We start from the raw sequence: 18,708 nt of genomic DNA, 5'->3' as shown, positions 1-18,708 counted from the left end.
TGGCAGCTTGTTCCATACACCCACTACCCTTTGTGTGAAAAAGTTAACCCTCGGATTCCTATTAAGTCTTTTCCCCTTCACCTTGAACCTATGTCCTATGTCGATCACAGGGAGAATGTACAAACTCTGTACAGACGGCACCCCACATAGTCAGGATTGAACCTGGGTCTCTGGTGCTGTATTGCAGGAACTCTACCGCTGAGCCACTGTGCCGCTCGGTTTCTTTTGTATGTGTACAGAGCTGGAAATGTTCCTTTATTTGGGATAAATACCAGTTTTATGCTTGTGCTAGAATGGATTGACTTGAGCCGCACGTCCCCGTGCACGTTTTGGAATACAAGTCTTCAACTTCACTGACAAAATAATGAATTGCCCATAGCCTTTTCTGTTTCTAGTACATTGAGATCTTTCATAACAGCTTGAGGAATCAACAAGATTAGATGACGACAGCTTCCTAAGATGGCGAGGCCTTCAGAGGGAAGCAAGATGGAGCAATCACCCTGAGCTTCTCGCTGGACTCAAACCGTCATTGAAGATGACGCTGACTCTCAGTCTGAAGAAGAGTCTCGACCAGAAACGTCACCCATTCCTTCTCTCCAAAGATGCTGCCTGTAGCGCTGAGGTCCTCCTGCATTTTGTGTCTATCTTTGCACAGTTTTTGCATGGATATTGTCCCTTGCTGCAACGTAATTGGATTGTATATTCACCATTGTTACTCATGGCCTTATTCTGTATATACACCTTTACTACACGTGACGTATTCTTCTGCACCAAATTCTGGTTGGTTCCCTGGCTTGAAAGTAATTGTGGAGTAAGGCTAATGCTGGGTCATGAGTTACCAAATTTGGAGAAATGCTGCCAGTGATGCAACTGACTTGCTGTGTCTCAGGCATGCCGAATGTGGACAGCTACATCTGTTTTGATTCTGTCTTCTTTTACGTGGCGAAGAGTGTCCTAACTTGTAAGAAAGGACATAATGCCCCTGTCCCACTTAGGAAACCTGAACTGAAACCTCGGGAGACATTGTGCCCCACCCAAGGTTTCCGTGTGGTTCCCGGAGGTTTTTGTCAGTCTCCCTACCTGCTTCCACTACCTGCAACCTCCGGCAACCACCTGCAACCTCCGGAAACCGCACGGAAACCTTGGGTGGGGCGTAAAGTCTCCAGAGGTTTCCGTACAGGTTTCCTAAGTGGGACAGGGGCATAAGGCTTGTGTATTGAACACTCCGTACCAATCCTGTCTCTGATATTTGCATCTGCAGTAGGTAGGTTGGTGAAGATAAAGTCAACCAGATTTCCTTCTCATGTTAGTGATCAGATCTTGTGCAAGCACAGTTTGGCAGTTGTTTCCCTCAGAGCTTAGCCAGCTGAGTCATTATTTCACCAAGCCCCTCTTGGATGTCCCAACTCAGTTCTGATTCTTTGATTCCTTCAGGATTTTTTCCGAATGATGCTCAATAAGGGCCTGTAATGTTTCATCAACTGAGGGTATATTGTGAATGTTAGTCAACCAGAATTTTCCTACCCAGGTTTGACCTGATGCATGAATCGTCATAGTTGAGGACGTCCAGGGCTACTCTCTCTGATTGTATTCTCCTGTCCCACCCAGCTTTGGTGGTTCTATCCTGCTTTTAGGACAGCTCACAACAGGGAAGAAGGTGCACAAGTCGAGAAGGTGGCTGAAGGTATATTTTTTGTGTATATATCTGTCATTCCTTTAGTCTGTGTGGCAGTTATCACAATTAGGTACACTCTCTGGATGTTCCTGAGGAGTTTACAGGATTGAGGAGATTGGCCGTGTTCAAATCCAACACATACAACATTTGCACAAGAACAGAGTTCATCGCAGACTCATTAATGGTGACGTATTGATGGGATTGTGTTGTGGTAAAATGCTTCGGAGTAATTCCTTGGGGGGGAAAAGTACAAGGGTTTGCACTTGCGGTGGGTTTCGATGGTTTTTTGAACCATTGTATTGACCATAGTTGAGTAGTTATGGAAGCAACTTGAATATATACTCTATCAGATGATGAGGATAGGATCTACTTCCCTGAACAGAGGGGTCAATAACATTGAGACAATTAGTGTAAAGATCAGAGAGTTAAGGAGATTTATTTTTGCTTCTGGGAAATGATGGCAGGCTGGTGTCTGAGCTGTTGGGCGGAATGGATGGTGGGGAAGAGCCATGCCATATTTCAAAAACAACTAGATGAGTCCTTGATTTTTGAAGAGTAATGGGATGTGGCCAGATCACTCTTTTCGTAACAGTTAGCATGAACAGAAGGGACTGAATGGCTACCGACTACATCTTGGCGTTTTACAATTCTGGATCCTAATCAGTTTAAGCATTTTCGGTGAGAATTTATTTTCTCACCATCAACTGCACAGTGTTTGCTGTACATGTGTAAAATACTCCTGACAATTAGGGGTGAGAGGAATAGATTTTTCTTTGTGTGTTCTGCTACTGGATGTGTTCCTAGATCCACCAGCTGAAGAAACACGGAGGCAGATTCAGTGGCGTTTTTCCGAAGAGAATTGGATAAAATCCTGGAAAAGTGAAAGACAGCAAGGCTGCAGTGAAAGGGTGGGACTGATTTGAGACCATTTTCAAGGCCCAGCGCAGGCACGATGGGCCAAAGGGCCACCTATTGGGCCATGCCAACTGAGTATGAATGTCGCTTGTTCCAGATAAGTGTATTGTATTGAAGAAGAGTCTGAAGAAGGATCCCGACCCGAAACGTCGCCTATCCATGTCCTCCAGAGATCCTGCCTGATCTGCTGAGTTACTCCATCATTTTACGTGTTTTTAATTGTAAACCTGCATCAGCAGTTCCATGTGTCTCTCCCATATTGACTTGTAAAAAGATGGTTGAACGTAAACCGTTAAATGGTAATGATGTGGAGGTCCTGGGGAAGACAGGGCGTAATTGTATCCATTGCAACTTCAACCTCAGCATGATTTACGTTGCATCTGGATGTGTAGTTTGATTGGTTAGGTGAGTAGACAGGAGCACTCTATTTCATCTGCAACACAGATGACAGCAATGCCCAGCTGTCTATTTGGCTGCACTGTTGTTTTCCTCCCTTCCCGTTGTAAAGTGGCTTCTGGGTTGTTCAGCGGGTACATGCACAGCTTTATTTATTTATTTATTTGTTTGTTTGTTTATTTATGTTGGCGGGTTCGCGGCATTCTGTGCATTGTAGTAATGATCAGCAGACGGTTACAGCTTCACCCTCCCACTGACTGGCATGTGTTAGCCCTTCATGAAAGTGTGATGATACCAGGCTCAAGGCTATTTGATTCAGGTTTCATTAACCTTGGGGTTCATTACTCCTTTCACTTGAACTGCAGAGAGCCATCACATCATTCCATGTCTGCGCTTACCCTAATTATCGTCAGACTAGACCCCCATAAATCAGTGGCTCTGCAGAGCTGTCTTAAGCCGCTTTATGTGGCCATTTCTGATCTAATCTGACAACTGTAAGCTACTGTTTCCTCACGCCATTTAACTCAGACCACATTTCCAAATCTTATTGCCATTTTTTTTCCCCCCATGGCATAGTTTTTGCATCCGTCTGTTTTAAATCCATGATCATACCCTCCCACTCCTGCCTCCTGACGGAATGCTTGACTCCTTTCCTTCTAATCAGCAGCAATTTATTTTTCACTACAAATCAGCATTTGACAAAAAATAACATCACCGCTACTGTGTGACATGAATTAAACAGAAAAGTCATCAATCTCCAATCCATTATTAAATATTCAACAACACAGTCACTTTGAATCTTTGGATCTGATGACACTAAATTTGAAATGCCAGGCCTGAAATTGCTAATTATTATATACAATGTTACATGTGATGTGATTTCTTTTTATGGATATTATTATCATTTATGTGTGTTCAAGTTATAGTAAAAGAGTCACTGATTATGTGTGAGCAGTGGTGTTGTATCTTTTTGAATCCTGTCGTACTTCACCATGCCTTGCATTGTTTCCAAGTATTTCTTTCTCTCGGTTATAGGACGAGGCGAGGCAGACAATTGCAAAGATGCTGAGTCATTTTCCCGTGTCCCGCACGGACCTGTGTGTTCGGATCAACTCTGTCTCGAGTGGCCTTGCCGAGCTCGACATGGAAGTCATCTTATCCTCTAAAGACCGCCCTCCGACCTTGATGCTCCCCAAAGTTGAAAACACCGAAGAAATAAAATGGGTGAGTTGGTCTAGATTTGGCAAATCCTTGCACTTTGATCACCTACCAGATCATTTGGGCTAAAAGGAGGGTCAGGTCAAGAAGGTATGAACCTCCCACACCTCCTGACACTTCCAGCTGCAACCAAAATGGGACAGCAACCAAAGTACAGATTCAGGTCAATTCTAACAGAGGAAGTGGGAGAGAGAGAGAGAGAGAGAGAGAGAGGGTTAAATAAAAAAAGTGGAAAAGAAATATGAGGGGGTGTGCTTGGGGCAAACCAGCAAAATGAACAGGAAGCTTTTAACCACTGTTTTTAATTACTACAGATATTATTTCCTGAATCGTTCTGTATTTCTTCCTTTTTAATTGCTGCCAGGTGTGTTTTTGTTTCATGGCTGTTTTTTTTAAGCCTATAAAGTCTTGAAATAAAAACAGGAGACACATCAAATTACTTAAGTCAACTTTGAAATAGCCCTCATTACTTTAACATGCTTTCAATAAATGGGGCGATTATAAAATATAGGAACAGTTAATCTTAAATAGGATTGAAGCAGGCCTATTTATAAAACTTTAAGAAGTATCTTTAACTATGATTTTTATAGCCAGCAAGTAAGTATTTCATTTTGAAGTGTTTACTGCAGCTAGTTTCACAGTGAAAATGTAAATACATTCACCCACTAAAAACCCTGACTATGGAGAGGAATGTTATTTTCTAATTTTTAAATTTGAGAAGGCTCAAACATTCAAACAGCTGCACGAAAGGGGAGTTTGGTTGCCAAGAAGGACAGTGACAGTAATTAAATAAATCCCTTCCCCCCACCCTCCTTCTCCGTCACCCCCACCCCTCTGCTGTTGAGGTCACAACATAACGAGCTGGTAGATAACTTTGTTTGACTGACCTCAGTTTAATTTCCGAATTCTCACAGGGATTGCTGGATTGAGCACACCCGCTTTCATTCTCACAGATTGTCAGCATAACCAAAATCCCTTTGGTGTTTATTTATCCCATTTAAAATAAAAATTATATTAAGTATAAACCTGGAGGCAGATTTGTAACTAAAAGATGGAGTTACTTGTTGTCTATTGTGCGGGAATCTCTTGCTTTGCTTTGTCCCGGCTATGGGTACTTGTTTGACTGGCATGGCTTATTGGACTATAACAAGCGTAACGCTGCCTCTTTTGTTGTAAAACAATTCCTCCGCAAATCCTGAACAGTGTGCATTCTTGCCAACATAGTATTGGGTGTGCTTTGGAATTGACTATGGCTTGCTACTTCTCCTCCCCAATTTCTCTTTCTATTACATTAGTGCAGTCAACACTGGGCTAGGCCGGAAACTTTTAATCGTCTCTTTGAGAGAAGGAGGGAAAAAAATTAATTGAAACCTGTTTATCGGATAATTTTTGTGTTAATATGCACCATATATAATTTATAGTTTGGATAAACAACTTATGCAAACAAATAGCCAATCCGGGGATTAGGGGAAATGATAATGTAATAGGGTGGGTGAAAGTGGGGGGGGGATGAGAAATTGTGTAACATAAACTGAAGTGACAGTTTGTTTTGTTAAAAATATTTGTTAATCCCAAATTAATTAAATCCAAAATATGTAATTAATATGAGAATTATGTCTATGTGCAACTAAAAGTGAAATTCAGGTATCATAAATTGGCCTTTAATAAAATACATTTCTGTCACTACACTTTTCTATGAAGCAGAATATTATGTTAAGCCGGTGGCATTAGTTTTTATGTTGCCATAGCAGCCTACTCCTGCAGGGTTGTGACCTGTGATGATTACAGTACAAAGCTTATATGGTCCCAAACCCCCCTTTGAAGATGAAAAGGCTTTGATGGTTTATATTTATGCAAATCTCTTAGATATGATTTACCCAACTGAGATTGAATGGGGAAATGATTAAAATTCCCCTTTTTTTTATTTGAAATCTTTCAACAAATGAATTTTCTTTAAATTTTACGACGCCTGCTTTTTTTGTCTTCATTGAAATGCATTTGCTTTACCTGAGATACTTTTATCAGTTGCGGAACTGTGATGATTGCAGCTTAAATATAGTACCTTTTATACTCTAATCCTGGCTCTGAAAGGGGAAAAAAAAGTAGTGTGCAAGAGCTTTTGTATGTTTCCAGATGATAGATTTTGGAATTTCGGCTACCCCACTGGCAATCCAGTGAATTGAAGACAATTTTTCCAAGTCTTTGGTGTTCAAAGAAAGCAAGTTGCTTTCTTTATGACACCCCCGGTAAAACTCAAAGTACTAGGAAAATCATATTGCATAAAGCTAAAAATAAAACCAGCTGGTCTGAACGACTGATTCTTCATTTTGAAATCACACCATTGGGCACAATAAAATGACAAAAGGATTACACATTGCACAATCACTGTCTTTCAGAATTTTGAATTATTGGACTTCATGTCATGATAGATGAACTGTTAACTTTATCTCAGAACCTTGCAAAGCACAGAATAGACTAATGCAGCCTCTAAAGTGAAAATGCACATAAAGCTGTTAATATCTAGAATTGTGCAATTATGCATTTAGATACATTTTAATTTGTATGTGTTTTGACATTAGCATAAAACTGATTGAACAAATTAAATTGATTTTTTACATAACATACTCTTATGTTTAGGATCAAAATTGATATATGTACATGTTGTGAGTGAGATTTATAATTTTTCTGTGTGTCATTTTCTGTAATCGCCTCAATAGACCAGACTTGAAAAAAACAATCTTTTCTACTACTTTCAAAATCTTTTAAAGAGCTAGTGGTAATGTAGTTGTACTAAAAAAATTGCAAATTGTCTTTGCATTCTTGTCGAAATCAAGATATTGCAAATGAGTCAAATCCTCCAAAACGGTAAGTTCTTCATTTTTTGCAAAAGGAAAAAGGAACATAATTTCAGAAGGGTCTTGACCCGAAACGTCGCCTACTCTTTTTCTCCTTAGATGCTGCCTCACCCGCTGAGTTTCTCCAGCAATTTTTGTCTGCTTATGATTTCCATCTCTCTCTCTCTCTCTCTCACTCTCTCCCTAGTTTGCAGACAGATTTGTAAAATACTCAAAGGGCCGGGCAGCAAAGGAGCAAATGAATCTCATCACTTTTGTGGAGACAGCAATGGGTTTGCTGAATTTGAAGGTAAACCAATTTTGTTCAAACAAAATCGAGAGCTTTATACCAAAAAAGTCAGCATTTTTCATTGATATATTGATAGCACTGTTGTTTCAGAATATAAGCACCAAGGCATTACAGTATTTGTAGTTTATCCTCGTTAAAAAATTAAGCCAAACAACAAACATTTAATTTTATTAATCACAGGCATTACACGTACAGTGAAAATCTTAAGTTTAATCAATTTAATAATATAATAAGTTTAATAAATTATCTTGTTCATATTTATTTAACATTATTTGGCAAATGCATGCTCAATTTTGGAAATAGTGAAATGAATCATATATTCTATAAAGAATATGCAGAATATTATGTAGAGGATTCTGTCACAGAATAGCAGTGCTGAAAGGCATATTGGTCTGGATTCCCTCCAAAAACATGCACAAATATGCTTTGACTTCTTTATTTCATCCAAGTTTTTTGTAGGCCACAGAGAAATTATTCTATTGCTGCAGCAGAAATATGTGATTTTCAAAACAGGTGTAATGAAACACTTCTTGAAGTTCCCCAACCAGGAAACCACAAGAAAAATAAGTCGACATAGGCATGGTAACTGAGATGTTGAAGGGGTTCAAGAGTCTGCCTTTTTGGCTGTCTCCGAAAGTAGCAGGAAAAAGCAGCTGCCACTCATTCCTTTAATATTAAATACCTTTTCTTTTTTCCCTAGTAACTGAAAAACACTACCAAATAGAATGCTTAAAAGTCTTAACCTCACTCTGGACATTGCTGGTTTGATCATTACATGTGTCACACCGTTTATAATGTTCGCATGGTTAAAACTCAGTTAGCAAGTTGCATGATGCAAAGCATATTCCATGGTTATTGTTATCTTCTTGAAGGATGTATGTGAAGAAGCACAACGCCTAGGAACATCTGCTGGTTTCCAGCTTGATGGAGTGGTATTCGGATCAGATGATTTCTGTGCCAGTATAGGTGAGAGAAAGGTTTTTTGGTCCCTTCCTTTCCACAGTGGCGTATTGTTCAGAAGCTACTTATGCTTTTATTTTGTCAGACAAAATGATACAGTATACACTCTTATTCATGATCACTAATTAAGCTACAATTCACACTCAATATATGTTTGTGCTTTTGATGATTGCCAGTTCATTATAAAATTCAATATATTCTTAAAATAATCACAGGTTTCATGTTCAGTGTTTGCAAAGTTCAGTGAAGATTTTAGTTGCATTGGATTTTGTTTGAATTGTTTAAATTGATAATTATTTTTCTTTGCCATCTGCGGGCAAAAGTAAAAGTATGGGATTAATTTTTATTCATGAGAAATATTTTCATACCGTTTAAGCCAAAGTGTGGTTTATTTTGTACAAGTTATTTTAAAATTGTTTTATCTGGCATGCTATTTCAAGACTCCTTTGTGATCTAATTTCCTTGTAGGAATGTTGAACTGGTGCCTTAACTACTTTTCTTAACTATTTCAGGTGCCACACGAACAGAAGATGCTCGGGAGCTTCTGTACGCAAGGCAGAAGGTTGTTGTAACAGCAAAGGCATTTGGCCTGCAAGCCATAGACCTAGTTTATATTAACTATAAGGATGATAAGGGCCTAAGTGTGCAATCGAGAGAGGGTGCCCTGATGGGATTCACAGGTACACTACAACCTCCAAATAAACTTTGAACCACATAGACTTGGGGGCATTGATTTTGTACAGAGTACGATATTCACATACTCTTTAGTGCTGCTGCAAGCAAGAATTTCATTGTTCTATCTGGGACATATGACAATAAGACTCTTGACTACCCACGCCACTTACATTAACTTCAATTTTTTTACTAACTGTGGATGGAATAAAAACTTAATCCATGTGTTACTGCAAACATGACACCAAAAATATTTTGATGCATTTTTTATATGTTTTGGAGTGATTCATGGCTAATTTATGATGTCATACCAGGAGTGTGAAATAGATATAAAACTGTTTAAACGTGCACCCTAATTATTTAACAGTAAATCTTTCATTGCGAGGAAATAAACTTTGATGCATTTGCTTAAATATCACAAATACTGTAAAGTAGATCAGTCAGGATTTTGTTGAGCATTAAGCAAAATAAATCATTGTGTTTAACTATTTTAGCCTCCAGCAAAATTTAATAGATTTAATCACAAATAATTTTGCTTTCCACGGTATCTATTGTTTGTGATATTACAGTAAATCTGTATTATTTATGACCACCATATTCCTTAAAACAAAGGAAAGTAACCTCTAGGACAGTAAAAATCACATGCAGTATGTTCAATAAACTCTGATTTATAAGTAGCATCTATTTCAAACAGTAGATTAAAATAAATTATTAAACTGGTGTATTCAGTTGGTTTAGTGACATCTGCATTGGGAGGTAGCTGTTACTTGCTTCTGGAACCCAAAGTTTCTTTGTTTCAATGTCTTGGCAGAGATATAAGATCCTCTGGCCTGACAACTCTGACCAGTAAAACCTGCTTCAGATTATTTATTTTTCTACCGACTTTGTAATATGTAATGTAGCACGTCCAAGATGTTTCTACCTAAATCATGTACATTGGCAAAATTATTGATGTGTAGAAAAGTGAAATATTTTGTAATATAATTAGAAGAGTATCGTCAAAGATATTAATGAACTCTTCAAAAAGCATGCAATGCATCCACTCTAATACTAATAGTATTTACTTGAAATCAAACTTTAAATTCTGGTGCCAACAATATAAGTTTTAAAATTAATCTTTGATTTGGGCAGAAGACATCCTTGTTTAGAAAATGTAATTTAGAACCGCAGAAGAAATTTCACATAGAGACCAAAGTCATAAATATGAACTATCCAAATATATTTTTGTATTTTTCTCCTGTACACAAAGATAATTCAGCATGTAAAGGTTGGGCTCTTCATATGGGTTTGATAAACATTGTTCTCTAATCAGATAATCAGGTGGTATACAATGATAAATTTTCATGGCTAAAACTAATAATTCGGTTACCTTTCTGGTTCATGCTTTTAGCTCAGAAATGAAACATATCATTTTTTATAAACCAACAAGGCTGAAATTATTACCTCACTGCACTGAAAATAACAATTTTCTTTCAACAGAACAACTGAATTCCTATGAATTTGATTTGATATTGTAAATTGTGATTTAGAAAGTTTTGCAGCTCGTCATGCTGTTGGAATGTGTCAAACTATTGCCTAACTATATCTATAATTCTGTGATAAATGAATAATTTTCTCTTTTTTAAATTTTAATGAATATGGGGTTGTGCATTGCAGATTTTTTCAAAAATCATCAGACCAACTTAAGTCTCAGAATTGTATGCAGTATCTTATCTCTCAGAGCATATTATTTCACAATTCACTTTGGTGTACCACAACTAGGCACTTTAATTTACAGTCTTAATAAGGGTCTCGACCTGAAACGTCACCCCATTCTTTCTATCCAGAGATGCTGCCTGTCCTGCTGAGTTACTTCAGCATTTTGTGTCTACCTTCGATTTAAACCAGCATCTGCAGTTCTTTCCTGTACACTTTAATTTACATTCTCCCATGGGTTTTTATTTTATATAGAAATTGCCTTTTATTATTACTCCTGCTGTAATTTTTGAGAGTTTATACAAACTAATGTAATAATTAAGTATTATTTTACTTTTTGTGGTAAATAATCGAGAAATAATGTTTTGTAATGTTTTAAATCAAAGTACCCCTGTAATATATTACTAACAGTCTCTATCCATACAAGGTGTCTTTACAAAAGTTTAAAGAACTGTGTCTGCCCCCACATTATGAGTTAATAGGAGAAATATAAAATATACTTTTGTAAAATTGCATACTCAGCCCATTATTTATTTGAGATCTAATTCAAAAAGCGTTCATTCAGGAATTTGATCCATGTGCATTCTTTCGTTTAAAGAAACTGACTAAAGAATATTGACGGTGATAATAGAGGAGCATTGTTAATAATTTACAGATTTTGGAGATTCAAGATTTTCATCTATATTTCAATATATTTTATCTGTTCAGCTAATCCATTACCACTTTAAATATTATTCGCACACACGCATTTAATCATCGTTTGATGTAAATCCCACTTTTGACTACCAACAATACACTCTCTCTCGGATTGAAGAAACAGCATAATCTGAAACAACAATAAACTCCTCAACTTCCAGTGGCAACATCGCACAGTCAGCAGATTGGAAGTGCTCACCAATCTTGGGCACAATTCATCCTGTTGGCTATTTTTGGTTTTACTTTCTCTTCTTGTGCCTGGAGTTGCAACATCATTGCTGCTGTATCACCTCCTGGCTGAAAGAGACTTGACTGGGAGAAACAGCAAATTTAGAAGTCTAATAATGAAACTTTTGACTCCTATCTGATAGTTAACGGGACAGAATTCATGATTTAGGTAACATATAATCTTGAAATAACATCCTTCAAACAAACAAATTCTATCCTGTTACACTTGATCAATTCTACTTAATAAACCATATTATATGTACTTTCATAGATATAATTATGCAATGTTAAACTATGTAGAACATACTAAATAATGCATGAAAAATATATGTCGTGTAAAATGCATTAGTATAAATAAAATAAAAAACACACTTTACGTGATGCATAAACTTTATAATAATTAATAATATGTATTAAGAGCTGTAGAACATAATACAAAACTAGTTTTTGTGTTTCTAACCACTGGAATACTAATAATGCTGTTTGCATGGTCCTGATATATAACCAATATCCTACCGTGTAAATATCTCACAATTATTCAAATACTTTTTATGTTTTGTATTCTAATCAATTATAGCTAGGATATGTAATTTAGAGTGTTAGAAACATAGAAACATAGAAATTAGGTGCAGGAGTAGGCCATTCGGCCCTTTGAGCCTGCACCGCCATTCAATATGATCATGGCTGATCATCCAACTCAGTATCCCGTACCTGCCTTCACTCCATACCCTCTGATCCCCCTAGCCACAAGGGCCACATCTAACTCCCTCTTAAATATAGCCAATGAACTGGCCTCGACTGCCCTCTGTGGCAGAGAGTTCCAGAGATTCACCACTCTGTGTGAAAAAAGTTCTTCTCATCTCGGTTTTAAAGGATTTCTCCCTTATCCTTAAGCTGTGACCCTTTGTCCTGGAATGTCATTACAATTTAGATTTCAACAATAAGGGAAAAAATTGAATACCTTATGGGAGTATCCTGCAATTTGAAATCCATTTCTTGCCTAAATTTACCTCTTGAATCTGCATGGTGTCATGCGTTATCTTATTGGCGTTTATAGAAAAATTGTATCAGTGTAGAGGTCAGTATATTTCAATAAATATAGATTCAATATGTTTTTATTAGATATAAAACTCAATAAATTTCCTGTATAGTTTGGAGCTCAATGCAACTAATCTGGATATTGCTCTTGCAATTAAAAAATAAATCAAATCCCCCTATTTAACTAATAAAAAAAGCTTTCTATTGACTTATTGTATGGTCTGTGGCAGGGTAGAACCTCCTCACATCAAATAGATAGGGCATGAAATGATTGATGCAAATATTTTTGAGTTTAAACTAATGATCAAATGACTAAATATAACACACAAAAAATCTGAAGATATTAGTTAAGATGCTAGCCGTGATTAAAATGATAGCCCGCTGCTGAACATTTATTCAATAGTTTTACTGTAAGCAGGACAGATACAGTATGTTGATGGAAGATCAACCTGTGGAGATATATATCCAATGTAAACATTTACCATTACAGAGGTTGATTGATGTCACAAATGCCATAGTTGGTTTGGCCAAGACTCTATGTGGAAAATAGGATCATATTTCGCAATTGATAAATCTGCTAATTATTTTCGAAAGCCTTTGTGAGTACTGAGCAAAATAATAAATTCCGATGTGTCGTATCTGTGTCTAGGTAAACAAGTGATCCACCCCAATCAGATTCCAATTGTGCAAGAAGCCTTTTCTCCAAGTCTCGAGAACGTGAAATGGGCTTGTGAACTGATTGAGGCATTTGAAGAACATCAAAAACTGGGAAAGGTAATTTTTTTGCATTTTGCGTATCCTCGTTATTCAGACAATTCATGGCCAAATTAAACACTAGCTGTTGTTGCAACTAAATGTGGAGATTATTAAGTCGCTTTATGAGAGCGGAATTCTTTCAAATAGGATTAAAACATTGAAGCCCATTAGTGTTGCAAATGAAAATAAATTAGTGATGTTGGATTGCTTTGCCAATTTGTTGCATCATTGAATCGCATTGTGCTTCTTGCGCTGTGGGTTATTGTATATGTGTTTTGGTGGTGATCCACAGTCTGCTGGTGGCTTTGGCCCAATGATGCTCAGATTAAACATAGCCCCGAGGAAGAATCGGGGTAATCGCAGTGTTGTCAGTTAATTATCTTCGACAATCCTTATGTCTGCATCCTATGAACAATTACATAGGAACTATTTAATACCCTACAACTCACACCAGCAGAATATTTTAAGAATCACATGTTTGCCATGAAAGCAATGTCCTGGGTAGTTAATCAGAAATGTTGACAAGTATATAAATCTTTGAAGCTAAACAGAGTTCTTTAAAATGAAAAATAAAATGAAATGAAACAAAATAAAAGTTATTAAATTATTTTATATCTATTTTACTAACAATATGCTTGTTAGGAAATGTATGACATAGAGTCCTGCACATTTGGTACATCATGTCTGCACCAACCATTGATAATTGTGAATAAAATCTGTTATCCCAAGATCCTGCCCTAGCTCAACCATGGAAAGAATATTATGTAATGTTAATCTTAAGTGTGTCTTCCTACGATGAAACTTGAGTTGTTTTGCAAATATTTAAGTTTATTCTCTAAACAAAGACGATGACGTTCTAATGTTAGCACGTTTTCAGTCTTCAAATAGTTAAGGTTGCATTAGTCCGTTGGGAAGGGTGGTCTCAGTAAATAAGGAGTATGACGTAACTCTTTTTATTCTGTTCCAGGGAGCCTTTGTTTTACACGGAAATATGATCGACATGCCTTCTCTGAGACAAGCACAAAACATCGTCACACTGGCCACAGCCATCAAGGACATGTGAAAGCTCAAAGAAATGTGTTTGTGCCATAGATCACTGATGGATGCAATGGGGCAGAAGAGAACAGAGAGTGAGAGAGAGAAACTGAAATGTGTGAAATATTATGGAGGTCACTGGAACATTGATTATATTTTAACAATATGCTAAATTAAGGCCTATGCTATTGTAATTTAAAAATAAACATATTTAATCTTTCTGGTGCTGTCGTCATATGAGCTTGTCTGGAGTTGGCATTCCTACTGAGCATGGAACTAACCCCCAGTTTCTTCGTGCTGTGCTGTTTGGGTTATTGAAATCAGCGAAGCCTTAGTAATTTTTGCAGATGTAGCGATTAGAATGAGAGTGCTGCAGAACTTCTGTGGACGTCTGTTCGTTTCTGCATCTGACTTCAGATCACTACTTCTGATCAGATGTGTCAGCTGGTTACTAGCCTGGGATGCAAGGTTGTTTGACTACAGGTTTTCCCATCTTTTAGTTGGATGATATAAACATGATAATTGGATATATAAACATTACAAAGAGCCAGATTGGCAATACTCTGAATTAAAAATGTATTTCTTAGCGTTGGGAGCTTCAGGAAGTTAAAGGCTTACAGAATTATTGTTTTTAATATACTTGACCCTGCCTCTGAGCCACCACATGAGCCATTGCTGCATCTATACATAGAAATTGTAAATGTACTTTCATATTCCTTAAAATATGTTTAAAACAAATGCTGGTTGTTCTGAATTATTAATGGATATTGATTTTTAATTGCGATGCATTTGTGGGTTAAATTTTAAAATGGGGCAGCACAATGGCAGAGTTGCATTGTTGCAGCCCCAGAGAACCAGGTTCATTCCTGACTACGGGTGCTGTCTGTACGGAGTTTGTACGCTCTCCCTATGACCGCGTGGCTTTCCTCTGTATATGGGGCACTCCCTGCACACTCAGGATGCTCCAGTTTCCTCCCACATTGTAAAGACATGCAGGTTTGTAGGTTAATTGGCTTCTGTAAATTGTCCTTAGTGTGTACGATAGAAATAATGTGCAGGCGATTCTTGGTCGGTGTGGACTTGGTGGGCCAAAGGGCCCGTTTTCACTCTGTATCTCCTTAATGAAAAAACTAAAACTTAAACTAAAGGTGAGTTCTTAAATTATTCAATTGACAGGATAGATACTTGGAGGGGTGGAAGAAGTCTAGCAGATTTAAAGCAAGGTGGCATTAATGATTGGGGTGGAGAGCAGTTCCTTCTTTTATCATGCTGGAGCCATTAAAGACTATGGTTGATCAACTGTTGAGTATATTCCATATGGAAATTGATCAACGGCACTGTGGATGCAGGGATCAAATGTGCAAGTAGCTTGAAGTATAGATTCAGTCATGATCTCATTGAATAGTAGAATAGACTCCAGGGAAGTGTGGCTTCCTCCTTTTTATTACAATTTTTAATTCGTCCTTCATTGTCCGTGCTTCATTTCATTTTGACAAAGGCGATAATTAAAGTTTAAATAAAAAACTGCAAGTACGCTGGACCACGACATCATGTGACTTCTTCTCTCGTCCAGTTTTGTACCTGATGCTTCCAAAGATTTATTAGTTCTCCTCTTAGTATCAGCTGTGGCTCAGTGGGGTACAATCTTGGCTTTGTGTCTGAAGACTGTTCGGTTCAAGTCCAATTCGAGAAAATTGATTGCAAAAATCTAAGCTCACATTTCAATATTATACTGAGGACTGTCAAAGATGCAGGTGATTAATTGATTGATTGATTGAAAGATACAGCATGGAAACAGGCCCTTCAACGCATCAAATCCACACCGTCCATCAATCACCTGTTCACACTAGCTCTATGTTATCCCACTTATTCGCCCACTCAGGGCAAATTTACAGAAGCCAATTAACCTACAAACACGCATGTCTTTGGGATGTGGGAGGAAACCGGAGCATCCAGAGGAAACCCATGCAGTCACAGGGAGAACGTGCAACCTCCACGCAGACAGCACCTGAGTTCAAGATCGAATCCAGGTCTCTGACGCTGTGAGGCAGCAGTTCTACCAGCTGCGCCACTGCTAGACATTAAGCCATTGGGCCACCTAACTACTTGGTAGATGTAAAATATCCCATGACGCTACTTTGAAGAAGAGCAGGAGACTTCTACATGGTGTCCTGGGATCAATATGCACCCTCAAGCAACAACACAAAAAAACAACTAGCGATTATCCCATTGTTCTCCGTGGGAGCTTACTGTATATTAATTGACTGCTATATTTCCTGCACTATATCTATATTTCAAAAGCACTTAATTGGCTGCAAAGCACTTTAGACAAGGGAAGTGAAAGGTTCCACATAAATACAAGTATTTCATAAATACAAGTATTTCTTCTGACACAAGAATAGTATTGCTTTCACATAAAGCAAGTGGAAATGCTATTTAGCAGTACAATGATTATAGACCATTGTCTGAAAAAAAGATCATCAGACAAAGCAAAATGTTGTGTCCATCTTTGATATAAACCTGCATCTGCAGTTCCTTTCTACACACAAAGTTAAATGTTTTTGTGTACCTCCTAGGAAGACAGTAAAATCAAACCTAAAGACAATCTAATGATCATTTTCTGCAAATCGAGCTTCCAATATGGAGCAAAATACAAACTGCTGAAGAAACTCAGTGGGTCAGGCAGCATCTGTAGTGGGAAAAGGAAAGTCAACTTTTTGGGTCAAGACCCTGCATCAGGATCTAGCATTACTATTTAATCCTGTGGGAATCTGGATCATGAATGAATGAATAAGTTTATTGGCCAAGTATTCACATACCAGGAATTTGCCTTGGTGCTCCGCCCACAAGTGACAACAACATACAGTGACGGTTAGGAATGACACATAAAACATTGATAATAAAACATTATTGATTAAACATGTGAATTAAATAAAATACCAGAGCAAAAGGAGGCTACAGATTTTTGGTTATTGAGTAGAGCTACTACTCGTGGAAAAAAAAAGTTTTTTTTATGTCTGGCTGTGGCGGCTTTGACAGTCCGGAGTCGCCTTCCAGAGCGAAGTGATTCAGAGAGTTTGTGGCCAGGTTGAGAAGGGGTCAGAGATGATCTTGCCCGCTCGCTTCCTGGCCCTTGCAGTGTACAGTTCGTCAATGGAGGGAAGGTTGCAGCCAATAACCTTCTCAGCTGATCGAACGATTCACTGCAGCCTCCAGGTATCGTGCTTGGTGGCTGAGCTAAACCAGACCATGACGGAGAAGGTGAGGACAGACTCTACGATGGCTGTATAGAATTGGACCATCATTGCCTGTGGCAGATTGTGCTTCCTTAGCTGCCGCAGGAAGTACATCCTCTGTTGTGCCTTTTTGACTGTGGAATCGATGGTGGCCACCCATTTAAGGTCCTTGGAGATCATGATTTCCAGGAACTTAAAATACTCCAGAAATGTGACTGTGGTGTTGTTGAAGGTGAGTGGGGTGAGCTGAGGGGAAGCTTTCCTAAAGTCTACTATCAATTCCACTGTCTTAAGAGCATTGAGCTCCAGGTTGTTGCGATGGCACCAGGCCGCCAGCTGTGTCACTTCCTGTCTAGCTAATGAACAATAGAAGCTACTTGGTAACACTGCATAACCAAAGGCACTAAATGTTACTACTATTGTGCAAATATCCATTTGATCAGAACAGGCAATTTATCCAGCTTTCCCAGAGAAGGTAGGTCAATTAATTTGACACTGAATACACACTTACGGACAAATAAACACCCATTCCTTGTGGAATTTAAACCAAAGTCCCATTCGCCTTCTCTGGTGGACATTCAGGACCTCGTGAATCATTTTGAAGATGGACAGGGGATTCTTCCTAGATGTTCTTGATCTGAGCACTTCTCTTCACCAGGAGAGAAAATCCAGACATTCTCACATTGCATGGTGTGGGGCTTGTTCTGTGCAAATTAACTGACAGGTTTTTAACATCGCTGGAGTAAGTATATTTCAAAGAGTATTTTATTGGCTGTAAATTGCTTTGGAAGGTTTTTAGGTCATGAAAGATAATGTATATATGTGCATGTCTCCAAATATGAAATAGACTGAGGAAGGCAAAAACAAGGAACTGCAGATGCTGGTTCACACAAAAGGACCCAAAGTGCTGGAGTAACTCAGCGGGTCAGGCAGCATCTCTAGGGAACATGGATAGGTGCCGTTTCGGGTCAAGACCTGAGACCCAGTGATGCTGCCTGACCCATTAAGATACTTCAGCACTTTGTGTCCCATCGTAAAATGGAC

The 18,708-nt window shown here is 38.1% G+C and overlaps 1 protein-coding gene across 1 annotated transcript in view; it reads left to right on the top strand.

Annotated features, from left to right (window-relative positions):
* Positions 1 to 14,647, top strand: part of clybl (citrate lyase beta like) — a 147,134-nt gene extending 132,487 nt beyond the window's left edge. The window contains exons 4-9 of the mRNA XM_055636660.1: positions 4,022 to 4,210; positions 7,247 to 7,348; positions 8,221 to 8,314; positions 8,821 to 8,988; positions 13,287 to 13,411; positions 14,361 to 14,647. Coding sequence (XP_055492635.1) covers positions 4,022 to 4,210; positions 7,247 to 7,348; positions 8,221 to 8,314; positions 8,821 to 8,988; positions 13,287 to 13,411; positions 14,361 to 14,456 — 774 coding nt within the window. The 3' untranslated portion in view covers positions 14,457 to 14,647. The remainder of the gene's footprint in view (positions 1 to 4,021; positions 4,211 to 7,246; positions 7,349 to 8,220; positions 8,315 to 8,820; positions 8,989 to 13,286; positions 13,412 to 14,360) is intronic.
* The last annotated feature ends 4,061 nt before the right edge of the window (positions 14,648 to 18,708 follow it).

Source organism: Leucoraja erinacea, chromosome 6 (genome assembly GCF_028641065.1).
Source record: "Leucoraja erinacea ecotype New England chromosome 6, Leri_hhj_1, whole genome shotgun sequence".
In the NCBI taxonomy this organism is placed as follows: Eukaryota; Metazoa; Chordata; class Chondrichthyes; order Rajiformes; family Rajidae; genus Leucoraja; species Leucoraja erinaceus.
Note: the sequence above shows the minus strand (reverse complement) of the source record. Positions and strands in the feature narration are given on the sequence as shown.